The following is a 26986-nucleotide window of genomic DNA, read 5'->3' as shown; positions in this document are numbered from 1 at the left end:
GGAATGGATAATGGATAAATGATGTGAAGGTTGACCACATATCATTGTGTATACACAGTGTATAGTTCTGGGCACCACATCTCAGAAAGGATATATTGACCTTGGATTATGGGAAGAGATTACATAAAGTAGGCTTGTATTCCTAGGAATATAGAAGGTTAAGGGGTGATTTGATTCAGGCTTTTAGGATTTTGAAAATCATTTGTAGGGTAGAGAGATAGAAACATTTTCCACTGGGGGGTGGGGGGAGAAAGAGTCGAGGACAAGGGGACATAACCTTAAAAATAGAGCCAGGCCATTCAGGAGAGAATTTAGGAAACACTTCTTTACACAATGGGTGGTAGAGGTGTGGCACTCTCTGCCACAAAGAGCAGTAGATGCTAGCTCAATTAATAATTTTAAATCGGAGATTGATAGATTTTTGCTAGACAAGAGGCAAAGATATGGAGCCAAGGTAGGTGAATAGAGTTGAGACACAGATCAGCCATGATCTCTCGTTGAATGGCAGAACAGGCGAGGGGCTGAATGGCCTACTCTTGTTCCTATGTCCCAGACTACAGCTACAAACCTCATATTCCAATCATCACCAAGACAGCTTACTTTGTAACTCACCACCTCCACCCTACCTTACTCTCACTGCCATTGAAACCTATCTGTATGTCTTTGCCACACCTCAACTGAAACCCCCTCCTTATCGGCCTCCAGACAATCACACTGAATAAGCTCCGAATCACCCACTGCTGCCCACATCCTGGTCTGCACACTCATCGCTCAATCATCGATGGACTATACCAGGTCTCTGTGGCCATCACAAAGTTAAAATCTTCATCCCCATCTACAAATCTATTGCCTTAAGCAAGCCTAATTTTACAACCTTCTCTAGCCTCTGGCTGATCTCCTGTGCATCCCGTTTCCTCTTCTCCACTGCGTATAACAGTCTTCGGCCAGCTTGGGCTTACTTATAGAATTCCCATCCCAAACACTTCCATCAGGGGGAAAATAGAGTACGAGAGGAAACTTTTTGGAAACATAAAAACTGACTGCAAAAGCTTCTATAGATATGTGAAGAGAAAAATATTAGTGAAGACAAACGTAGGTCCCTTGCAGTCGGACTCAGGTGAATTTATAATGGGGAACAAAGAAATGGCAGATCAATTGAACAAATACTTTGGTTCGGTCTTCACGAAGGAAGACACAAATAACCTTCAGGATGCACGAGGGGACCAAGGGTCTCGTGAGAAGGAGGAACTGAAGGATATCTTTATTAGGCGGGAAATTGTATTGGGGAAATTGATGGGATTGAAGGCCGATAAATCCCCGGGGCCTGATTGTCTGCATCCCAGAGTACTTAAGGAAGTGGCCCTAGCGGATGCATTGGTGATCATTTTCCAATAGTCTATCGACTCTGGATCAGTTCCTATGGACTGGAGAGTAGCTAATGTAACACCACTTTTTAAACACTACTTTTTAAAAAAGGGAGAGAGAAAACAGGTAATTATAGACCGGTTAGCCTGACATCAATAGTGGGGAAAATGTTGGAATCAATTATTAAGGATGAAATAGCAGCGCATTTGGAAAGCAGTGACAGGATCGGTCCAGGTCAGCATGGATTTATGAAAGGGAAATCATGCTTGACAAATCTTCTGGAATTTTTTGAGGATGTAACTAGTAGAGTGGAAAAGGGAGAACCAGTGGATGTGGTGTATTTGGACTTTCAAAAGGCCTTTGACAAGGTCCCACATAAGAGATTGGTGTGCAAAATCAAAGCACATGGTATTGGGGGTAATGTACTGGCGTAGATAGAGAATTGGTTGGCAGACAGGAAGCAGAGAGTCGGGATAAAGGGTCCCTTTCAAAATGGCAGGCAGTGACTAGTGGAGTGCCGCAGGGCTCAGTGCTGGGACCCCAGCTCTTTAGAATATACATCAATGATTTGGATGAAGGAATTGAGTGTAATATCTTGAAGTTTGCAGATGACACTAAACTGGGTGGCGGTGTGAGCTGTGAGGAGGATGCTGGGTGATTTGAACAGGTTAGGTGAGTGGGCAAATGCATGGCAGATGCAGTATAATGTGGATAAATGTGAGGTTATCCACTTTGGGGGCAAAAACACGAAGGCAGAATATTATCCGAATAGCGGCAGATTAGGAAAAGGGGAGGTGCAACAAGACCTGGGTGTCATGGTTCATCAGTCATTGAAAGTTGGCATGCAGGTACAGCAGGCGGTGAAGGCAGCAAATGGCATGGCCTTCATAGCTAGGGGATTTGAGTATAGGAGCAGGGAGGTCTTACTGCAATTGTACAGGGCCTTGGTGAGGCCTCACCTGGAATATTGTGTTCAGTTTTGGTCTCCTAATCTGAGGAAGGACGTTCTTGCTATTGAGGGAGTGCAGTGAAGATTCACCAGACTGATTCCAGGGATGGCTGGACTGACATATGAGGAGAGACTGGATCAACTGGGCCTTTATACACTGGAGTTTAGAAGGATGAGAGGGGATCTCATAGAAACGTATAAGATTCTGACGGGACGGGACAGGTTATATGCGGGAAGAATGTTCCCGATGTTGGGGAAGTCCAGAACCAGGGCATGCAGTCTTAGGATAAGGGTTTGGCCATTTAGGACTGAAATGAGGTGAAACTTCTTCACTCAGAGAGTTGTTAACCTGTGGAATTCCCTGCCGCAGAGAGTTGTTGATGCCAGTTCATTGGATATATTCAAGAGGGAGTTAGATATGGCCTTTACGGCTAAAGGGATCAAGGGGTATGGAGAGAAAGCAGGAAAAAGGTTCTGAGGTGAATGATCAGCCATAATCTTATTGAATGGTGGTGCAGGCTCGAAGGGCTGAATGGCCTACTCCTGCATCTATTTTCTATGTTTCTATCTTTCTACTTAATTTCCACATTTGAAAGCCTTTTTAAAAACACTCTTTGACCAAGTTTTTGCCTACCTATTCTAACTTTCTCTCTCAATTCCATCCTCATCGAAGCACCTGGCAATGTTTTCCTTTATTAAAAAGGTGTTATTTAAGTACAAGTTGTTATAAGTGGCAACTTTGCAAAATTGGAAAGGGGAAGTCTATGAAACCCAGTTTTACTTCACCTGGGGACTGGACTGTGGAGATAGATGTGACAACACACCATCAACTTTAAGGCTCTTGCATCCAACACATCTGACAAGCACGCTTTGTCAAGTAACAGCTTGGCTCAATCGAAGGGTCATTAACTCTGTTTTTCTCACCACAGATGCTGCCTGACCCGCTGAGATTTCCAGCATTGCTGGGAGTTCCATTTGAGGTCTTACAGAGGGAGTTAAAGAGTTAGGCACTGGATTGAAAAACACAAGATCTCATGGGTGGTATTCTCAGGATTCCTTTCAGCCCACATAATGATCAGATTAAGGGGAGGAAGGTTAGGAAGATCATCACGTGGCTGTCGAGCTGATGCAAGTGAGAAGGGTTCATATTCTTGCGATATAGGAGCATGCTCTGCTGCATTGTTGGAGGAGCCGTTCTTCGGATGAAATGTTAAATCTGCTCACTCAGATGGATGTAAATGATCACATGACATTATTCAATATTTATCCCGAACCCAACATCACTAAAAAAGATTATTTGGTCATTTATCTCATTACTAGTTGTGGGGCCTTGCGGTGCACAAATTGGCTGCTGAGTTTCCCTACATTACAAAAGTGACTACACTTCAAAAGTACTTAATTGGCTGTGAAGCACTTAGCAACATCAGGCGTGCATGAAAGGCACTATATAAATGCAAGTTCTCTTTTAATAATCATTTGGAAATGCACGAGTGAATCAAAAGTAGCCAGCATGAATTTGTTAAAGGCAAATTTTATTTCAAAACCTTAATATAAATTTTTTAGAAGAAATGACAAATTGGATAGAAAAGGGAATGCAATTGAAGTAGTGTACATTGGGTTTCATAATGTGTTCAATAAGGAGTCTCACGACTTTTGATAGAGTGAATGGGGAAGGACTATGCGAGGTGATGAGAGGTCATCAAATTAAAGTCGCCAATAAAAGAGTAAGGAGAATTTTTTAATGCAGTGGATTGTTGGACTAATGAATATTTTGAGTGTGGTTAAGATAGAGACCATTGGATTTTTTTTAAAAAAAAGGAAAATCGGATACGTATTTCCAGGAGAGGGAGACACAAGACTATGGGGAAGAGAGCAGGGCTATGTTATCAGTTTTGTTTTGCAAAAAGATACATAAATGAGTTGAGGTACAGATCAGCCATGATATAACTGAATGGCAGAAAATGCTCAAGGGACTCAATGGCCTACAAGTTGTTATGATGAGACAATTGGCTTCCTTCTGCACTATAAATCCCCATGGTTCTACAGATTAAGTAGGCTCAAGGACAAGTTCTGTTTGAATAGACAAATCCCTGGGACAATACAAGTAAACCAGAGGAACAGGGTAAAATCCACCCACTGTACAACAGCAGAGTGCAGCTGTAGTCCTCAGCACACAGCCCAGGAAGGAGCCAGTTTCCATCCTTGCTCTGTGTTGTAAGGATTTGGCAAAAACATCGACAGCAAAAGCATAAACTTTTGGACTTTAAGTTTTGGACATTGCTTTTAACTTTGCTGTTACTGCAGAGAAGCAAACAGCAGGACTTGGGACAGGTCGAAGCTTGTTCCACAGGAATACACATCAGGTGGGCAGGGATGGATCAATGGCTGAAACGCAGGAAGATGGTTGATGGGGGGGGGGGGGGGGGGGAGGCCCTTTGTCATGTAATTGGAGCCCATCAGGAAGATTGGTCGGTGCTCAAGACATAATGGAACCTTTTAGGCCACCCAGACTTGTTGGAGCCTTATCCGCAGGAACAGGCCAGTTGACAAAGACACCGGCGGGAAAAGGTGTTTCATTTGCTTTTTAGTTGTACTGCCTCAGGCGAAGGACTAACTTTGGCGCGAGAAGAACCATTTTTGCAGGTATAAAAGAGAGGCAGTTTTGGCTGCCATCTCTCTCGTCTTCTACGCTTGCTTGCTTCGTTCAACGCACTCAAAGACCGAGCACTCCGTCTGGGACGGAGAGAAGAAACACCATCTATGAGCAAAGAGAGCCTTGCTGCTTCAACTGGGAAGCTGACCTTGAGACTGGACTTGAATACCACAGATTAATAAGATACACCTCATCAGGAGAAGCTGCATATAAGCCAGAGGGGTAACTGGTAAGCATTATCCCAGCCCACGCATTCTTTAAGACCAACGCATAGTATGAAGGGGTGTCTTGTGTCCCAACCAAGCCTTACGGGTTTAGTGGGGAGGTTTCTGCACAGATCATAAGCGTACGCACATTCTGTTGGATAGTTTCGGTAGTGCCCTATCGAACTAAGCAAGGGTGTTTTAGTCGTGGGTACTTCGCGTTAGAGGCCTGTTCAAATGGACCAGGGTTGTGCGTTTGTTTGTTTTACACCACCAGGGTGTGTTTTACTGACTGCAGGTCCAAATACACCACATCCACTGGTCCACCCTGCTTGACAAATCTTCTAGAATTTTTTGAGGATGTAACTAGTAGAGTGGACAAGGGAGAACCAGTGGATGTGGTGCATTTGGACTTTCAAAAGGCTTTTGACAAGCTCCCACACAAAAGATTGGTATGCAAAATTAAAGCACATGGTATTGGGGGTAATGTATTAGAAACATAGAAACATAGAAAATAGGTGCAGGAGTAGGCCATTCGGCCCTTCTAGCCTGCACCGCCATTCAATGAGTTCATGGCTGAACATGCAACTTCAGTACCCCATTCCTGCTTTCTCACCATACCCCTCGATTCCCCTAGTAGTAAGGACTTCATCTAACTCCTTTTTGAATATATTTAGTGAATTGGCCTCAACAACTTTCTGTGGTAGAGAATTCCACAGGTTCACCACTCTCTGGGTGAAGAAATTCCTCCTCATCTCGGTCCTAAATGGCTTCCCCCTTATCCATAGACTGTGTCCCCTGGTTCTGGACTTCCCCAACATTGGGAACATTCTTCCTGCATCTAACCTGTCTAAACCCATCAGAATTTTAAACGTTTCTATGAGGTCGCCTCTCATTCTTCTGAACTCCAGTGAATACAAGCCCAGTTGATCCAGTCTTTCTTGATAGGTCAGTCCCGCCATCCCGGGAATCAGTCTGGTGAACCTTCGCTGCACTCCCTCAATAGCAAGAATGTCCTTCCTCAGGTTAGGAGACCAAAACTGTACACAATACTCCAGGTGTGGCCTCACCAAGGCCCTGTACAATTGTAGCAACACCTCCCTGCCCTTGTACTCAAATCCCCTCGCTATGAAGGCCAACAGCCATTTGCTTTCTTAACCGCCTGCTGTACCTGCATGCCAACCTTCAATGACTGATGTTCCATGACACCCAGGTCTCTTTGCACCTGCCCTTTTCCTAATCTGTCACCATTCAGATAATAGTCTGTCTCTCTGTTTTTACCACCAAAGTGGATAACCTCACATTTATCCACATTATACTTCATCTGCCATGCATTTGCCCACTCACCTAACCTGTCCAAGTCGCTCTGCAGCCTCATAGAATCCTCCTTGCAGCTCACACTGCCACCCAACTTAGTGTCATCCGCAAATTTGACGTGGATAAAGAATTGGTTGGCAGACAGAAAGCAGAGAGTCGGGATAAACGGGTCCTTTTCAGAATGGCAGGCAGTGACTAGTGGGGTGCCGCAGGGCTCAGTGTTGGGACCCCAGCTATTTACAATATACATTAATGATTTGGATGAGGGAATTGAGTGCAATATCTCCAAGTTTGCAGATTACACTAAGCTGGGTGTGAGCTGTGAGGAGGATGCTAAAAGGCTACAGGGTGACTTGGACAGGTTAGGTGAGTGGGCAAACGCATGGCAGATGCAGTATAATGTGGATAAATGTGAGGTGATCCACTTTGGTGGCAAAAACACAAAGGCAGAATATTATCTGAATGGCAGCAGATTAGGAAAAAGGGGGGGGTGTCATGGTACATTAGTCATTGAAAGGTGGCATGCAGGTACAGCAGGTGGTGAAGGTGGCAAATGCTATGTTGGCCTTCATAGCTAGGGGATTTGAGTATAGAAGCAGGGAGGTTTACTGCAGTTGTACAGAGCCTTAGTGAGGCCTCACCTGGAACATTGTGTTCAGTTTTGGTCTCCTAATCTGGGGAAGGACGTCCTTGCTATTGAGGGAGTGCAACAAAGGTTCACCAGACTGATTCCCGAGATGGCAGGACTGACATATGAGGAGAGACTGGATCGACTGCGCCTGTATTCACTGGCGTTTAGAAGGATGAGAGGGGATCTCATAGAAACATATAAAATTCTGATGGGACCGGACAGGTTAGATGCAGGAAGAATGTTCCCGATGTTGGGGAAGTCCAGAACCAGGAGACGTAGTCTAAGGATAAGGTGTAAGCCATTTAGGACTGAGATGAGGAGAAACTTCTTCACTCAGAGTTGTTAACATGTGGAATTTCCTACCGCAGAAAGTTGCTAATGCCAGTTCATTGGATATATTCAAGAGCGAGTTAGATATGGCCCTTACGGCTAAAAGGTTCAAGGGGTATGGAGAGAAAGCAGGAAAGGGGTACTGAGGTGAATGATCAGCCATGATCTTGTTGAATGGCGGTGGAGGCTTGAAGGGTCGAATGGCCTACTCCTGCACCTATTTTCTATGTTTCTCCCTTGTCCACTCTACCAGTTACATCCTCAGAAAATTCCAGAAGATTTGTCAAGCATGATTTCCCCTTCATAAATCCATGCTAACTTGAACCGATCCTGTCACTGCTTTCCAAATGCGCTGCTATTTCATCCTTAATAATTGATTCCAACATTTTCCCCACTACTGATGTCAGGCTAACCGTTCTATAATTACCCGTTTTCTCTATCCCTCCTTTTTAAAAAAGTGGTGTTACATTAGCTACCCTCCAATCCATAGGAACGGAGCCAGAGTCGATAGAGTGTTGGAAAATGATCACCAATACATCCACTATTTCAAGGGCCACTTCCTTAATTACTCTGGGCTGCAGACTATCAGGCCCCAGAGATTTATCGGCCTTCTATCCCATCAATTTCCCCAACACAATTTCCCACCTAATAAGGATTTCCTTCAGTTACTCCTTCTCTCTAGACCCTCGGTTCCCTAGTATTTCCAGAAGGTTATTTGTGTCTTCCTTGGTGAAGACAGAACCAAAGTATTTGTTCAACTGGTGTGTCATTTCTTTGTTCCCCATTATAAATTCACCTGAATCTGATTGCAAGGGACCTACGTTGGTCTTCACTAATCTTTTTCTCTTCACATATCTATCGAAGCTTTTGCAGTCAGTTTTTATGTTCCCAGCAAGCTTCCTCTCATACTCTATTTCCCCCTCCTAATTAAATCCTTTGTCCTCCTCTGCTGTATTCTAAATTTCTCCCAGTCCTCAGGTTTGCTTCTTTTTCTGGCCAATTTATATGCCTCTTCCTTGGATTTAACACTATCCTTAATTTCCCTTGTTAGCCACGGTTGAGTCACCTTCCCCGTTTTATTTTTACTCCAGATAGGGAGGTACAATTGTTGAAGTTCATCCATGTGATCTTTAAATGTTTGCCATTGCCTATCCACCGTCAACTTTCAAGTATCATTCGCCAGTCTATTCGAGTCAATTCACGTCTCATACCATCGAAGTTAGCTTTCCTTAAGTTCAGGACCCTAGTCTCTGAATTAACTGTGTCACTCTCAATCTTAATAAAGAATTCTACCATATTATAGTCGCTCTTCCCCAAGGGGCCTCGCACAACAAGATTGCTAATTAGTCCTTTCTCATTACACATCACCCAGTCTAAGATGGCCAGACATCTAGTTGGTTCCTCATACACTCCAGGAAATCCTCCTCCACCGTATTGCTACCAGTATGGTTAGCCCAATTTATATGTAGATTAAAGTCATCCATGATAACTGCTGTATCATTATTACACACATCCCTAATTTCTTGTTTGATGCTGTCCCCAACCTCACTGCTACTGTTTGGTGGTCTGTACACAACTCCCACTAGCGTTTTCTGCCCTTTGGTATTCCGCAGCTCCACCCATACAGATCCCACACCATCCAAGCTAATGTCCTTTCTTACTATTGCGTTAATTTCCTCTTTAACCAGCAACACTACCCCACCTCCTTTTCCTTTCTGTCTATCCTTCCTGAATGTTGAATACCCCTGGATGTTGAGTTCCCAGCCTTGGTTACCCTGGAACCATGTCTCCGTGATGCCAATTATATCATATTCATTCATTGCTGCCTGCGCAGTTAATTCGTCCACCTTATTACGAATACTCCTCGCATTGAGGCACAGAGCCTTCAGGCTTGTCTTTTTAACACCTTTAGAATTTTGCTGTAATGTGGCCCTTTTTGATTTTTGCCTTAGGTTTCTCTGCGCTCCACTTTTACTTTTCTTTTTTCTATCTTTTGCTTCTGCCCCCATTCTACTTCCCCCTGTCTCCCTGCATAGATTCCCATCCCCCTGCCATATTAATTTAACCCCTCCCCAACAGCACTAGCAAACACTCCCCCTAGGACATTGTTTCCGGTCCTGCCCAGGTGCAGACCATACGGTTTGTACTGGTCCCATCACCCCCAGAACTGATTCCAATGTCCCAGGAATTTGGATCCCTCCCTTCTGCACCGCTCCTCAAGCCACATATTCATCTTAGCTATCCTGTCATTCCACTCCGACTAGTGCGTTGCACTGGTAGCAATCCTGAGATTACTACCTTTGAGGTCTTACTTTTTAATTTAACTCCTAGGTCCCGAAATGCAGTTTGTCGGACCTCACCCCATTTTTTAACCTATATCGTTGGTACCTATATTCACCACGACAACTGGCTGTTCACCCTCCCCCTCCAAAATGTCCTGCAGCCGCTCCGAGACATCCTTGACCCTTGCACCAGGGAGGCAACATACCATCCTGGAGTCTCGACTGCGGCCGCAGAGATGCCTATCTATTCCCCTTACAATAGAGTCCCCTATCACTATAGCTCTCCCACTCTTTTTCCTGCCTTCCTGTGCAGCAGAGCCACCCACGGTGCCATGAACTTGGCTGCTGCTGCCCTCCCCTGATGAGTCATCCCCCCAACAGTACCCAAGGCGGTGTATCTGTTTTGGATGGGGATGGCCACAGGTACAGCAAGCAATTAGGAAAGCAAATGTATATTGGTCTTTATTAGAAGAGGATTTGAATGTAAGAGTAAAGACATCTTACTCTAATTATATAGGGCCCTGGTGAGACCATACCTGGAGTATTGTGTACAGTTTTGGTCTCCTTATCTAAGGAAAAATATATTTGCCATAAAGAAAGTGCAACAAAAGGTTCCCCTGATTCTTATGAGGAAAGATTAAGTAGACCAGGCCTATATTCTCTAGAGTTTAGAAGAATGAGAGGTGATCTAATTGAAACATACAAAATTCTTACAGGGCTTGACAGAGTAGATGCAGGGACGATGTTTACCCTGACTGGTGAGTCGAGAACCGGGGTCCACAGTCTCAGAATAAGGGATCGTCCATTTAGGACTGAAATGAGGAAGACTTTATTCACTCAGAGGGTGGTGAATATTGGAATTCTCTACCCCAGAGGGCAGTGGAGGCTCAGTTGTTGAATACATTCAAAACAGAGATTGATAGATTTTTGGATATTAAGGGAATAAGGGATATGGGGATAGTGCAGGAAAAGTGGAGATGATGTAGAAGATCAGCCATGATCTCATTGAATGGCGGAGCAGGCTTGAGGGGTCAAATGGTCTACTCCTGCTCCTAATTCTTATGTAAAAATCAGAGCAAAATTATCCAAGGGCCATTTTGGAACATTGATACCAGCCAGAGCAAATCTTTCCCAACCTTTGATTATATAAGACAAAAGTAATCTGAACATTCCGAAAGATCGATGAGGAAGAAATCAGGAAAGTCTACATCATCTTTTAACCCCCAAAGATGTTTTAATTAACCCAGAGATATCAACTTCTGTTCTTACCTCATTGAGAGGTCCTTCAGATTTCTTGTACACACCCTGAATAATAAAGATAGTCATTTAAAAACATAAATGTATTTCAAAAGAAAATTCAAAGCTAATAGAATTTCACCAAGTACTTTTTCTGAGACTTCACTCTCAGGAGACTATCGCTGGACATGATCAAGAGTTGAAACATTGGGTGCGGGTACCAGTGTGTCCGATTAACCGTGTGATTAGCAGTGCTCCTGATTGCCCAGTCAATGGGCCCAAGTTTCCACATGATTCGCGCCTGATTTTTTAGGAGCAACTGGTGGAGAACGGACTATTTTAGAAATCGCAATTCTCCACATTTTTTTTCTGCAGTTCTAGTCAGGTAGAACAGTTCTAGTTTAGAACAGAATTTTTTCTTCAAAAGGGGGCGTGTCCGGCCACTGACGCCTGATTTGAAAGTTTCCACAGTGAAAATGTACTCCAAACTAAAGTAGAATGGCGCCAGTGAAGATTTTTGTAGAACTGAAAAAACCTGTTCTACACATTAAAAAATCAGGCGCAGGTTACAAATTAGGCGTCCAGAACGAGGTGGGGGGGAAGGGAACTCATTAAATTTGACAATAAATCCTTATTTATACTTCTACAAATATTATACAAATAAATCCAACCTGAATAAACATTTATAAGCCAAGAAAAGATTAAATAAACCATCTTCCTACCTGTGTGAAAGTGCTTCAGCCAGGGAGAATTCTGCAGCTGAGCGAGGGAGGGAGGGAGGAAAGAGAGGGAGGGAGGGAGGAAAGAGAGGGAGGGAGGGAGGAAAGAGAGGGAGGGAGGGAGGAAAGAGAGGGAGGGAGGGAGGAAAGAGAGGGAGGGAGGGAGGAAAGAGAGGGAGGGAGGGAGGAAAGAGAGGGAGGGAGGGAGGAAAGAGAGGGGGGGGGAAAGAGAGGGGGGGGAAAGAGAGGGGGGGAAAGAGAGGGGGGGGGTCGGGGAACAGGAGCGGGTGTCGGGTCGGGGGGGGGTGGGGAGCGGGTGTCGGGTCGGGTCGGGGGGGGGGGGGGGAGCGGGCGTCGGGGGGGGGAGTGGGTCTCGGGTCGGGGCGGGGTGGGGGGGGAGGAGGAGAGCGGGTGTCGGGTCGGGGCGGGGGGGGGGGGTGGGGGGGGAGAGCGGGTGTCGGGTCGGGGGGGGGGGGAGAGCGGGTGTCGGGTCAGGGCGGGGGGGGGGGGGGAGAGCGGGTGTCGGGTCGGGGGGGGGGGAGAGCGGGTGTCGGGTCGGGGCGGGGGGGGGGGGGGAAAGAGAGCGGGTGTCGGGTCAGGGCGGGGGGGGGGGAGCGGGTCTCGGGTCGGGGCGGGGGGGGGGAAAGAGAGCGGGTGTCGGGTCAGGGCGGGGGGGGGGGGGGGGGGGAGAGCGGGTGTCGGGTCGGGGCGGGGGGGTGGAGCGGGTGTCGGCTCAGGGGGCGAGTGTCGGGTCGGGGCGGGGGGGGGGGGGGGGGGGAGCGGGTGTCGGGCCGGGGCAGGGGGGGGGAAGAGAGCGGGTGTCGGGTCGGGGCGTGGGGGGGGGGGGGGGGGGGGGGGGGAAAGAGCGGGTGTCGGGTCGGGGCGGGGGGGGGGGGAGCGGGTGTCGGGTCGGGTCGGGTCTGGTCGGCAGGGGGGGGGGGGAGCGGGTGTCGGGTCTGGTCGGGCGGGGAGCAGGAGCTGGCCGTGGGAGGAGCCTCATTCACGCAGCCCCAGTGAGGCCATTGGGCCAGGGCTAGGGGCTGCGTGCTTCGGGCCCCTCCCACACAGTTCGACGCCTGGAGCTACTGCACTTGCGTGCCGACTGTAGCGCGCATGTGCAGAGGTCCCGGCACTGTTTTCAGCGCCGGGACCTGGCTCCGCCCCCCCACAGCTCGTGCTGACTGCGCCGAGTGCCACAGGACCTGTAAGTCGGTGGAGAATACCAAGGATTTTTTTAGGCGCCGTTTTAGACGCGAAAAACGGGCGCCCAGCTCGGAGGGGCGCCCGTTTTTTTTCTTGTGGAAACTTGGGCCCAATAAAACTGATGCTTATGTCCAATGAGTCTCAATGCCTGGAGCGGAATCTCGGAAGACTTACTCCATAGTTCAGAGTTTGCATAAATTTCGAGAGGAAGTAGTTAAGAAATGTATTTAGTTTAGTCATAATGCAATGATTTTCCCATCAGGATTGCACCTACTGCTGTATTGCATTGGTGATTTTGCACTAAAGGTTGTAAGCGAGAAAGAGGGAGGGGCACCAGGAATGGGCCTTTGGCAGTAGAAAGATGCCTCAGTGGCAAACTCTCTCTTTCTTTCCCTCCCTCCCCCCGCGGCTCCAGACCTCAAACATGGACGACCTCTGGAAGGAGGTGGGGAGTGTGTTGACACCTTTCAGAACATGGCAGATCAAGGTCTGATTTTGGGGGACCAAAGGCCAACACCACTTCTGCCAGTTTCAGTGATGTATGCCTGGCAAGGTCAGGTGCACCTATACCACTGTTCAGCTGGGTCCCGCTGAACAGCAATTCCCAATTTTGGAAATCCTCACAGGGCCTTCCCAGAAAATGTAACTCAAGGCCGGGACTTGGTATATCTGGATCCTGACTGAGTTTGGAACTCGCAGTGGGAGTTCACCTCCACTGCTGTGGATTTTCAAGGCCTAACAATATTTAACTACAATAAATTTTGTTTATTCAAGTTCATTCACTCATTGAAAATAGCACCACACTTCAGACACATGAAAAACTTCAGTAAAGATCCACCAATTTTGGATTGCAGCTCAATTAAGTACTCACAATTAGCCTTGCATATTTAACACACACACACAAAGATGCCTACCTGTTAATATAATCTGCATAGGTATCAAGCATTTTGCCTCTAAACAGCTGCATTAGTGATATCCTCAATAATTGTGCCTCTTCTCCTAAACATCAGTAAGAGAAAACCTTGGGTAAAAACATCCACTGAAAATGCATTTTAAAAGTCCATCCTTAGAGGTCACAATTTAACAAAATACCATTTACTAAAATTATGCATTGATGATACTCTTAACTTAAAAGTCAAATGACCAATAAGCAACATCTTAAAAGACATTCCAAGTTGATTCACATCCCAAGAATGTGGAATTCACCAGAGTTAGTGACTGAAGCAGAGACCATGGGCCTGAATTCACGGCCCTATGGGTGGGTACAAGCTGCGCATGTAGGGTCCCCGCAAATTCCGGGTTTAGGCATGCGAAGTGCATGCGCCTAAACCCAGCACTTGCGGTCTGTCAAAAATTTAGATTGTAAAAGCTTCTATAGGTGTGTAAAAAGGAAGAGATTAGCAAAAGTAAACGGCACCATGTGGAAGTTTGTGCAGAGCATCGCAATTCCAGACAACCACATCTGCAGTAAGCGTCTGCATCTCGTGGAACACCAGCTCAGAGCTGTTGAGCTGGAGTCCGAGGTACAGACATTGCAGGGCAACTGGGAAGGGGGCGAGGGGGGGGAGGGAGGAGTTACTTGGGATACTTTGATCCAGAAGGCATTCACGCCACTTAGGTTAGGTAGTGGTACAGGTCTGGTTAGTGGTCAGGGACAGGAGGATGAAATGTTGAGTTAGGCAGGTAAGGGGAACCCAGGTGCCTTACAGGTGGCGACAGAAGAAATTATAATGGGAAATAAGAAAATGTCAAAGACATTAAACAAATACTTTCGATCTCTCTTCACAGTGGAAGACACAAAAAACATTCCAGAAATAGTGGGGAAATAAGTGTCTAGTGAGAATGAAGAACCTAAAGAAATTAGTATTAGTAAAGAAATAGTACTGCAGAAATGAATGGGACGAAAGGCTGACAAATCTCCTGGTCTACACCCTAAGGTTTTAAAAGAGGTGACTAGAGATGGAGGATGCATTGGTTTTGATCTTCCAGAGATTTTAGAATACTCCCCGCAAATTGGAAGGCAGCAAACATAGCCCCACTATTCAAGAAAGGAAAAAAAACACGGAACTACAGGCCATTTAGCCCGACATCAGTAGCACAGAATATGCTAGAATCTATTATTAGGGACATGGTAACAGGGCACCGAGAAAGTCATATGACTGAGCAGAATCAACACAAATTTATGAAAGGGAAAACGTGTTTGACAAACCTGTTGAGTTTTTTTTAGGGTGTAACAAGCAGGGTAGATAAGGGGTAGAACTAGTGGATGTAGTGTATTTGGATTATCAAAAAGCATTCGATAAAGCTACCATACAAGAGGTTATTACACAAAATTAGGTCTCATGGGATTGGGGGCAATATATCAGCATGGATTGAGGATTGGTTAATGGACAGAAAACAGAGAGTATGAACAAACAGGACATTTGCGGGTTGGCAGGCTGTAACTAGTGGGTACCACAAGGATCAGTGCTTGGGCCTCAGCTAGCTGAAGGGGCCAAGTGTAATGTTCAAGTTTATTGATGATACAAAGCTAGGTGTGAAAGTGCCGCTGGGACCATTCTAGAATCTAGGAATTTTAGAAGATCGCAACAAATTCATTCACAATCACTGCAGCTGCCTCTTTTAGAAGAGGGCAGGGTGTAGATGTAGGGCATCAGGTCCAGGGGATTTGTTCACTTTTAGTCCCATTAGTTTCTCAAGTTCTTTCTCCTCTATTTACAATATACATCAATGATTTGGATGAAGAAATTGAGTGTAATATCTTCAAGTTTGCAGATGACACTAAACTGGGTGGCGCTGTGAGCTGTGAGGAGGACACTAAGAGGCTGCAGGGTGACTTGGACAGGTTAGGCGAGTGAGCAAATACATGGCAGATGCAGTATAATGTGGATAAATGTGAGGTTATCCACTTTGGGGGCAAAAACACAAAGGTAGATTATTTGAATGGCAGCAGATTAGGAAAAGGGGAGGTACAACGAGACCTGGGTGTCATGGTACATCAGTCATTGAAAGTTGTCATGCAGGTACAGCAGGCAGTGAAGAAGGCAAATGGCATGTTGGCCTTCATAGCTAGGGGATTTGAGTATAGGAGCAGGGAGGTCTTACTGCAGTTGTACAGGGCCTTGGTGAGGGCTCACCTGGAATATTGTGTTCAGTTTTGGTCTCCTAATCTGAGGAAGGTCGTTCTTGCTATTGAGGGAGTGCAGCGAAGGTTCACCAACTGATTCCTGGGATGGCAGGACTGACATATGAGGAGAGACTGGATCAACTGGGCCTGTATTCACTGGAGTTTAGATGATGAGAGGGGATCTCATAGAAACATATAAAATTCTGACGGACTGGACAGGTTAGATCCAGGAAGAATGTTCCCGATGTTGGGGAAGTCCAGAACCAGGGGACACAGTCTAAGGATAAGGGGTATGCCATTTGGGACTGAAATGACGAGAAACTTCTTCACTCAGAGTTGTTAACTGTGGAATTCCCTCCGCAGAGAGTTGTTGATACCAGTTCATTGGATATATTCAAGAGGGAGTTAGATGTGGCCCTTACGGCTAAAGGGATCATGGGGTATGGAGAGAAAGCAGGAAAAGGGTTCTGAGGTGAATGATCAGCCATGATTTTATTGAATGGTGGTGCAGGCTCGAAGGGCCGAATGGCCTACTCCTGCACCTATTTTCTATGTTTCTATGTTATTGATCTTAATTACTTTAAGTTCCTCACTCATTAGCCCTATGGTACCACGGAGTGCAGCAGCTCAGAGTGGGAAAAGAGAGTTTGATAAGTGGGAGAGTTCGGTGAAGTGGGGGCGGGAGGTGTTGCTTTGCCTTGTTTTTCTAACTTATTCCGCAGAGCAGCGGCGTACCTGAGTGAGAGCAGACCAAGGCCGAAGAGTGGGGATAAAAGCCACAACAAACCACAGCATACGGCCAGTGTGATCACCTGGACTAGTTTTGATTGTCCGGTTGGGTCGGAGAGGAATTGTCCCAGATTTTTTTCCCCTGATTGGCCTGGGTTTTTATCTGTTCCCAGCAGATCGCACGGCTCCGGGTGAGGAGAACTCTGCTGTGTGACATCACAGGTAAGGCAGGTAAGTGATTGGTAGTGATTGTGGGCTAAGTTTTTCTTTTACTAACATATAGCATATAACGGAATACTAAAAACTAATCTGTTTAGTTAATTTAATAAACTATATAGGGTAAATACTTGATTAACACAAAACTAATTAATTAAATAAAATAATGGGAAAACAGGAGATGTGCTGCTACTGCAATATGTGGGAGCTTCTGGACAATTTGGTCCAGGGTGACTAGAGCTGCGGTAAATGTCTGCGGCTCGACGAACTTCGGCTCCGAGTTGAGGAGCTGGAGTCCGAGCTGCAGACGTTGCAGGGAGAAAGTTACCTGGACCCTTTGCTCCCAGAGGCAGCCACACCCTCTAGATTAAATACTTTAGAATTGACACGTGGTCAGGGACAGGAGGGTGTGACTGTGAGTGAAGCAGGTAAGGGAATCCAGGAGGTAATATTGCAGAAGCCTCAGTCCCTGCACTTGTCCAATCGATTTGAGGTTCTTGCAACCCTTGTGGACAAGTGTACAGACTGCGGGGTGGGTGAGCAGACTGACCAAGGCACCGTGGTGCAAAAAGTAATTCAAGTGGGGGGAGTAAAGAGGCAGGTGGTTGTAGTAGGGGACAGTACAGTTAGGGGGATAGATAGGGTTCTCTGCAGCCGAGAGCGTGCGTCTTGAAGGCTGTGTTGCCTACCTGGTGCCAGGGTAAAGCTCATCTCCTGCGGGCTGGAGAAGAACTTGGAATGGGAGGGGGAGGATCCAGTTGTCGTGGTACATGTAGGAACCAATGACATAGGTAGGACTAAGAAAGAGGTTCTGCTGAGAGAGTTTGAACAGCTGGGGACTAAATTGAAAATTTAGAGAAATTGAAAAGCAGAACCACGAGCAAATTGGCATTGGGTCAATAGAATCAGGGAGATGAATGAGTGGCTCAGAAGTTGGTGTGGGAGAAGTGGGTTTCAATTCGTGGGGCACTGGCACCAATACTCGGGAAAGAGAGCTGTTCCATGGGGACAGACTGACTACACCTAAACTATGCTGGGACCAGAGTTTTAGCGAACCGAATAACTAGGGAGGTAGACAGGGCTTTAAATTAAATGGCGGGGGGGGGGGGGGGGGGAGGAAAGAGGGGGAGGAGGACGGTCTCAATGGAGAGAAATCTAAAATGCTAAAGCGAAATAAAAAGGATGCAATGCAGGAACGTGACTGTGGTAACGATAACCAGATTATGTCAGGAAGGGATAGAGCATACAAACAAAAAAGAGTGCACTAATAAATAGGGTCCAGGTAAGAAAAAATAGTGATGAGACAAATAGGGCTATAGTTCAAAATAATGTTATCATCTCTAATAATGTTAAAAAGGCAAATCTAAAAGCATTGTAGCTGAATGCACGAAGCATCTGTAATAAGGCAAATGAATTAACAACGCAAATAGATATAAATGGATACGATATAGTTGCAATTACAATTACGGAGACACAGTTGCAGAGTGACCAGGGTTGGGAACTAACTATCCAAGGATATTCAATATTTAGGAAGGACAGGCAAAAAGGAAGAGGGGCTGGTGTGACGTTGTTAGTAAAGGATGAAATCAGAGCATTAGTGAGAAAGGATATTGGCTCAGAAAATCAAGATATCGCATCAGTCTGGTGGAGCTAGGGAGCACCAAGAGGCAGAAACTTTGGTGGGAGTTGTCAATAGGCCTCCAATCACTAGTGGTAGTGTAGGGGACGGCATCAAACAGGAAATTAGAGAGGCATGTAGCAGGCAGACAGTGACTAGTGGGGTACCGCAAGGTTCAGTGCTGGGACCCCAGCTATTTACAATATACATTAATGATTTAGACGAAGGAATTGAATGTAATATCTCCAAGTTTGCAGATGACACTAAGCTGGGTGGTAGTGTGAGCTGTGAGGAGGATGCTAAGAGGCTGCAGAGTGACTTGGACGGGTTAGGTGAGTGGGCAAATGCATGGCAGATGTGGTATAATGTAGATAAATGTGAGGTTATCCCCCAAGGTGGCAAAAACAGGAAGGCAGAATATTATCTGTATGGTGACAGATTAGGAAAAGGGGAGGTGCAACAAGACCTGGATGTCATGGTACATCAGTCATTGGAAGTTGACATGCAGGTACAGCAGGCGGTGAAGGTGGCAAATGGCATATTGGCCTTCAGAGCGAGAGGATTTGAGTATAGGAGCAGGGAGGTCTTGCTGCAGTTGTACAGGGCCTTGGTGATACCTCACCTGGAATATTCTGTTCAGTTTTGGTCTCTTAATCTGAGGAAGGACGTTCTTACTGTTGAGGGAGTGCAGCGAAGGTTCACCAGACTGATTCCAGGGATGGCTGGACTGACATATGAGCAGAGACTGGATCAACTGGGCCTTTATACACTGGAGTTTAGAAGGATGAGAGGGGATCTCATAGAAATGTATAAGATTCTGACAGGATTGGACAAGTCAGATGCGGGAAGAATGTTCCCGACGTTGGGGAAATCCAGAACCAGGGAACACAGTCTTAGGATAAGGGGTAGGCCATTTAGGACTGAGATGAGGAGAAACTCCTTCACTCAGAGAGTTGTTAACCTGTGGAATTCCCTGCCGCAGAGAGTTGTTGATGCCAGTTTATTGGATATATTCAAGAGGGAGTTAGATATGGCCCTTACGGCTAAAGGGATCAAGGGATATGGAGAGAAAGCGGGAAAGGGGTACTGAGGGAATGATCAGCCATGATCTTATTGAATGGTGTTGCAGGCTCGAAGGGCCGAATGGTCTACTCCTGCACCTATTTTCTATGTTTCTATGTCCCAGAAATTCTAGGGAACCAAGAGGAATTAAAGGTAATGATTTATGAAGGGGAAGTCATGTTCGACAAATTTGCTAGAATTCTTTGAGGATGTAACAAACAGGGTGGATAAAGGGGAACCAGTGGATGTGGTATATTTGGACTTCCAGAAAGCATTTGACAAGGTGCCACATAAAAAGGTTACTGCACAAGATAAAATTTGACGAGGTTGGGGTAATATATTAGCGTGGATAGAGGATTGGCTAACAAACAGATAACAGAGAGTAGGGATAAATGGTTCATTCTCGGGTTGGCAATCACTAACCAGTGGACTGCTGCAGGGATCAGTGTTGGGACCCAAACTATTTACAATCTAAATTAACGACTTGGAGGAAGGGACCGAGTGTAACGTAGCCAAGTTTGCCGACAATACAAAGATGGGAGGAAAAGCAATGTCTGAGGAAGACACAGAAAAATCTGCAAAAGGACAGACAGGCTAAGTGAGTGGGCAAAAATTTGGCAGATGGAGAACAATATTGGAAAGTGTGAGGTCATGCACTTTGGCAGAAAAAAATCAAAGAGCACGTTATTATTTAAATGGAGAAAGATTGCAAAGTGCTGCAGTACAGCGGGACCTGGGGGTACTTGTGCATGAAACACAAAAGGTTAGTATGCTGGTACAGCAAATGATCAGGAAGGCCAATTAAATCTTGGCCTTTATTGCAAAGGGGATGGAGTATAAACATAGAAACATAGAAAATAGGTGCAGGAGTAGGCCATTCGGCCCTTCGAGCTTGCACCACCATTCAATATGATCATGGCTGATCATTTTTACAACTTTAGTACCGCATTCCTGCTTTCTCACCATACCCCTTGATCCCTTTAGCCGTAAGGGCCACATCTAACACCCTTTTTGAATATATCTAACGAACGGGCATCAACAACTTTCTGTGGCAGAGAATTCCACAGGTTCACAATTCTCTGAGTGAAGAAGTTTCTCCACATCTCGGTCCTAAATGGCTTACCTTTTCCCTTAGACTGTGACCCCTGGTTCTGGACTTCCCCAACATCGGGAACATTCTTCCTGCATTTAACCTGTCCAATCCCATCAGAATTTTATATGTTTCTATGAGATTCCCTCTCATTCTTCTAAATTCCAGTGAATTTAATCCTAGTCGATTCCGTCTTTCTTCATATGTCAGTCCTGCAATCCCAGGAATCAGTCTGGGGAACCTTCGCTGCACTCCCTCAATAGCAAGAATGTCCTTCCTCAATTTAGGAGACCAAAACTGAACACAATATTCCAGGTGAGGCCTCACCAAGGCCCTGTACAACTGCAGTAAGACCTCCCTGCTCCTATACTCAAATCCTCTGGCTATGAAGGCCAACATGCCATTTGCCACCTTCACCGCCTGCTGTATCTACGTGCCAACTTTCACGACTGATGTACCATGACACCCAGGTCTTGTTGCACTTCCCCTTTTCCTAATCTGTCACCATTCAGATAATATTCTGCCATCCTGTTTTTTGCCACCTAAGTGGATAACCTCACATTTATCTACATTATACTGCATCTGCCATACATTTGCCCACTCACCTAACTTGTCCAAGTCACTCTGCAGCCTCTTAGCATCCTCCTCACAGCTCACACTGCCACCCAGCTTAGTGTCATCTGTAAACTTGGAGATATTACATTCAATTCCTTCGTCCAAGTCATTGATGTATATTGTGAATAGCTGGGGTCCCAGCATTGAACCTTGCGGTATCCCACTAGTCACTGCCTGCCATTCTGAAAAGAACCCGTTTATTCCTACTCTTTGCTTCCTGTCTGCCAACCAGTTCTCTATCCACATCAATACATTACCCCAATACCATGTGCTTTAATTTTGAACACCAATCTCTTGTGTGGGACCTTGTCAAAAGCTTTTTGAAAGTTCAAATACACCACATTCACTGGTTCTCCCTTGTCCACTCTGCTAGTTACATCCTCAAAAAATTCCAGAAGGTTCGTCAAGCATGATTTCCCTTTCATAAATCCATACTGACTTGGACCAATCCAGTCACTGCTTTCCAAATGTGCTGCTATTACATCTTTAATAATTGATTCCAACATTTTCCCCACTACCGATGTCAGGCTAATCAGTCTATAATTCCCTGTTTTGTCTCACTCCTTTTTTTTTTTAAAAAAGTGGGGTTACATTAGCTACCCTCCAATCCATAGGAACTGATCCAGAATCTAAAAGAATGTTGGAAAATAACCACCAATGCATCCACTATTTCTAGGGCCACTTCCTTTAGTACTCTGGGATGCAGACTATCGGGCCCTGGGGATTTATCGGTCTTCAGTCCCAACAATTTCCCTAACACAATTTCCTGACCAATAAGGATTTCCTTCAGTTCCTCCTTCTCGCAAGACCCTTGGTCCCATTGTATTTCAGAAGGTTTTTTGTATTTTCCTTAGTGAAGACAGAAGCAAAGTATTTGTTCAATTGCTCTGCCATTTCTTTGTCTTCACTAATCTTTTTCTCTTAACACCCAAGGAAGAGGCATATGAATTGGCCAGAAATAGCAACAAACCTGAGGACTGGGAGAAATTTAGAATTCAGCAGAGGACGACAAACGGTTTAATTAGGAGAGGGGAAAATAGAGTGCGAGAGGAAGCTTGCTGGAAACATAAAAAATGACTGCAAAAGCTTCTATAGATATGTGAAGAGAAAAAGATTAGTGAAGACAAACGTAGGTCTCTTACAGTCAGAATCAGGTGAATTTATAATGGGGAACAAAGAAATGTCAGACCAATTGAAAAAATACTTTGGTTCTGTCTTCACTAAGGAAGACACAAATAACCTTCGGGAAGTACTAGGGGACAGAGAGTCTAGCGAGAAGGAGGAACTGAAGGAAATCCTTGTTGTCGAGAAATTGTGTTAGGGAAATTGATGGCATTGAAGGCCAATAAATCCCCAGGGCCTGATAGTCTGCATCCCAAAGTACTTAAGGAAGTGGCCCTAGAAATAGTGGATGCATTGATGGTCATTTTCCAAAAGTCTATTGACGCTGGATCAGTTCCTGTGGAGTGGAGGGTAGCTGATGCAACACCACTTTTTTTTTTTTTTTTAAAAAGGAGGGAGAGAGAAAATGGGGAATTATACACCGGTTAGCCTGACATCAGTAGTGGGGAAAATGTTGGAATCAATTATTAAAGATGAAATAGCAGTGCATTTGCAAAGCAGTGACAGGATCGGTCCTAGTCAGCATGGTTTTATGAAAGGGAAATTATGCTTGACAAATCTTCTAGAATTTTTTGAGGATATAACTAGTAGAGTGGACAAGGGAGAACCAGTGGATGTGGTGTATTTGGACTTTCAAAAGGCTTTGACAAAGTCCCACACGAGATTGGTGTGCAAAATTAAAACACATGATATTAGGGATAATGTATTGACGTGGATAGAGAACTGGTTGGCAGACAGGAAGCAGAGAGTCGGGATAAACGAATCCTTTTCAGAATGACAGTCAGTGACTAGTTGGGTGCCGCAGGGCTCAGTGCTGGGACCCCAGCTATTTACAATATACATTAATGATTCAGACGAAGGAATTGAATGTAATATCTAAGCTGGGTGGTAGTGTGAGCTGTGAGGAGGATGCTAAGAGGCTTCAGGGTGACTTGGAAAGATTAGGTGAGTGGGCAAATGCATGGCAGATGCAGTATAAATGTGAGGTTATCCATTTTGGGGGCAAAAAACAGGATGGCAGAATATTATCTGAATGGCAGCAGATTAGGAAAAGGGGAGGTGCAATGAGACCTGGGTGTCATGGTACATCAGTCATTGAAGGTTGGCATGCTGGTGAAGAAGGAAAATGGCATGTTGGCCTTCATAGCTAGGGGGTTTGAGTATAGGAGCAGGGAGATCTTACTGCAGTTGTACAGGGCCTTAGTGAGGCCTCATCTGGAATATTGTGTTCAGTTTTGGTCTCCTAATCTGAGGAAGGACGTTCTTGCTATTGAGGGAGTGCAGCGAAGGTTCACCAGTGATTCCAGGGATGGCTGGACTGTCATATGAGGAGAGACTGGATCAACTGAGCCTGTATTCACTGGAGTTTAGAAGGATGAGAGGGGATCTCATAGAAACGTATACGATTCTGACAGGACTGGACAGGTTAGATGCAGGAAGAATATTCCCGATGTTGGGGAAGTCCAGAACCATGGGACATAATCTTAGGATAAGGGGTAGGCCATTTAGGACTGAGACGAGCAGAAACTTCTTCACTCACAGAGTTGTTAACCTGTGGAATTCCCTTCCGCAGAGAGTTGTTGATGCCAGTTCATTGGATATATTCAAGAGGGAGTTAGATACGACCCTAACGGCTAAGGGGATCAAGGGGTATGGAGAGAAAGCAGGAAAGGGGTACTGAGGGAATGATCAGCCATGATCTTATTGAATGGCGGTGCAGGCTCGAAGGGCCGAATGACCTACTTCTGCACCTATTTTCTATGTTACTAATAAGGGGCCGCCCATTCAAAACAGAGATGAGGAGAAATTTCTTCTCAGAGGGTTGTGGATCTGTGGAATTTGCTGCCTTAGAGAGCTGTGGAAGCTGAGACATTGAATAAATTTAAGACAGAAAAAGACAATTTCTTAAACGATAAGGGATAAGGGGTTATGGGGAGCGGGCAGGGAAGTGGACCGGAGTCCATGATCGGATCAGCCATGATTGTATTAAATGGCGGAGCAGGCTCGAGGGTCCGTATGGCCTATTCCTGCTCCTATTTCTTATGTTATGTTCTTATTAGAAATAAAATAGTGCTGGAGAAACTAATAGGACTGAAGGCCGATAAATCCGCAGAGCCTGATGATCTGCAACCCAGAGTACTAAAAGAGGTTGCCATAGAAATAGTGGATGCATTGGTTGTGATCTTCCAAAATTCTATAGATTATGGAACAGTTCCTGCAGATTGGAGGGTGGCAAATGTAACCCCACTATTTAAAAAAAGGAGAGAGAAAACAGGGAATTACAGACCGGTTAGCCGATCAGTAGGAGGGCTCTCTTATTGGACTGTTCAGCCACCAAAGAACTCACTTCAGGAGTGGAAGCAAGTCTTCCTCGATTCCGAGGGACTGCCTGTGATGATGATGATGATGATGATGAGTAGGGAAAATGCTAGAGTCTATTATAAAGGATGTGATAACGGCACACTTAGATAATATCAACGGGATTAGACAAAGTCAACATGGATTTATGAAAGGAAAATCATGTTTGACAAACCTACTGGAATTTTTTTTGAGGATCTAACTGATAGAATAGATAAGGGAGAACCAGTGGCTGTAGTGCATTTGGTCTTTTATAAAGTCCCACATAAGAGGTTAGTGTGCAAAATTAAAGCACATAAGATTGGGGGTAATGTATTGGCACGGATTGAAAATTGGTTAACTGACAGGAAACAGTAGGAATAAACGGGTCTTTTTCAGGGTGGTGGGCAGTGACTAGTGGGGTACCACAGTGCTTGGGCCCCAGCTATTCACATACATACATTATATATATATAAAAAATATATATATATATTTATATTTCCAAGTTTGCTGACAACACAAAACTGGGTGAGATTGAGAGTTGTGAGGAGCATGCAAAGATGCTGCAAGGTGATTTAGATAGGTTGAGTGAGTGGGCAAACACATGGCAGATGCAGGATAAATGTGAAGTTATCCACTTTGTCCTTATGTTTTTCCTACCAAAGTATTATTTAAATGGTGATCCTTGGGGAGTAGCGATGTACAGAAGGACCTGTGTGTCCTTGTACATCAGTCATTGAAAGCAAACATGCAGGTGCAGCAAGCAGTTAGGAAGGCAAATGGTACGTTGGCCTTCATTGCAAGAGGATGAGAGTACAGGAGCAAGGATGTCTTACTACAGTTATATAGGGCCTTAGTGAGACCGCACCTGGAGTATTGTGTGCAGTTTTGGTCTCTTTATCTAAGAAAGGATATACTTACCATAGGGGGAGTGCAGCGAAGGTTCACCAGACTGATTCCTGGGATGGCAGGCCTGTCGTATGAGGAGAGATTGGGTCGGCTAGGCCTGCATTCACTAGAGTTTAGAAGAATCAGAGGGGATCTCATTGAAACAAATACAATTCTGACAGGGTTGGATAGACTGGATGCGGGGAGGGTGTTTCCCCTGGCTGGGAAGTCTAGAACAAGGGGTCACAGTCTCAGGATATGGGGTAGGAAATGTAGGACCGAGATGAGGAGAAATGTTTTCACTCAGAGGGTGGTGAACCTGTGGAATTCTCTACCACAGAAGGCAGTGGAGGCCAAGTCACTGAATATATTTAAGAGGTAGATAGATTTCTAGACACAAAAGACATCAAGGGGTATGGTGATAAAAGCAGGAATATGGTGTTGAGATAAAGGATCAGTCATGATCATATTTAAATGGCGTTGCACTCGAAGGGCCTACTACTGCTCCTATTTTCTATGTTCCCTACTATTTTATGGTATGCTTTTTGTATCTTCTACTGTGAAGTTTAGATACAAAATATATATTTAAAGTCTCTGACACTTGCTTATTCCCCATTATAATTTTCTTGTCTCAGCCTCTGAGGGACCAATGCTTACTTTCATGAGTGGCCAAGAACGTGGCACATGGAATATAATGTGGATAAATGTGAAGTTATGTTCATGCTGCAACTTGTCCCAGTTTTTATTCCAAATCTGTTGCCTGGTTGCTATGCAACTGGATGTGGAACGTGATGCATTCCTCTTTCCCAAACAGACATTATATTTTTATTCCTCAATCCTGCTTTGCCAGCTTCTCATGTGACATGGGTTGCCTCATGATGTTGTGTTCTGTCTCCCGCACGGAAGATTTGTGCACAGTGGCTACAATTTGCCAGTACCGGAAGACCACAGGCAAGTTTGAGAGTCACTGCCTGTGGTTATTCCAATATGCATTGGCGGCTGGCTCTAATCTTGTTCTCCATTTAAACTTAAGAGGGCTGATTGTATACTTTCCCCTCCATTCATCACACCCATAGCTGTCAGGTAAAGATATGCCAGAACCTCCTTAGTACATGGTTTCTTCTCAATTTGTAACCAAGCACCTAGAGGGAGAGTCAATAAAGCCCATCAAAATCAGGGTTGAACGTGAATACTTTTTGCTTCAGACGGATGGGGGAAAGAGAGAAGCAGTTGGCTTTTAGCCAGTTCTAGTGAGTCATCTTGAAAGGATTGATGGCAAGAATTCAGCAAGTCA

The 26986-nt window shown here is 45.3% G+C and overlaps 1 protein-coding gene across 4 annotated transcripts in view; it reads right to left on the bottom strand.

Moving 5' to 3' along the window:
• LOC139264096 (uncharacterized) overlaps positions 1-26986 on the bottom strand; it is a 138219-nt gene that overhangs the window by 76639 nt on the left and 34594 nt on the right. For all 4 annotated transcript variants that reach the window (XM_070880208.1, XM_070880188.1, XM_070880196.1 and 1 more), the window contains 2 exons: positions 13803-13887; positions 11000-11035 (listed from right to left, as the gene is read on the bottom strand). In XM_070880208.1, coding sequence (XP_070736309.1) covers positions 11000-11035; positions 13803-13887 — 121 coding nt within the window. The remainder of the gene's footprint in view (positions 1-10999; positions 11036-13802; positions 13888-26986) is intronic.

This window comes from Pristiophorus japonicus, chromosome 1, assembly GCF_044704955.1.
Source record: "Pristiophorus japonicus isolate sPriJap1 chromosome 1, sPriJap1.hap1, whole genome shotgun sequence".
Lineage (NCBI taxonomy): Eukaryota > Metazoa > Chordata > Chondrichthyes > Pristiophoridae > Pristiophorus > Pristiophorus japonicus.
The sequence above is the reverse complement of the archived record's forward strand: the minus strand, read 5'-3'. Positions and strand labels throughout refer to the sequence as shown.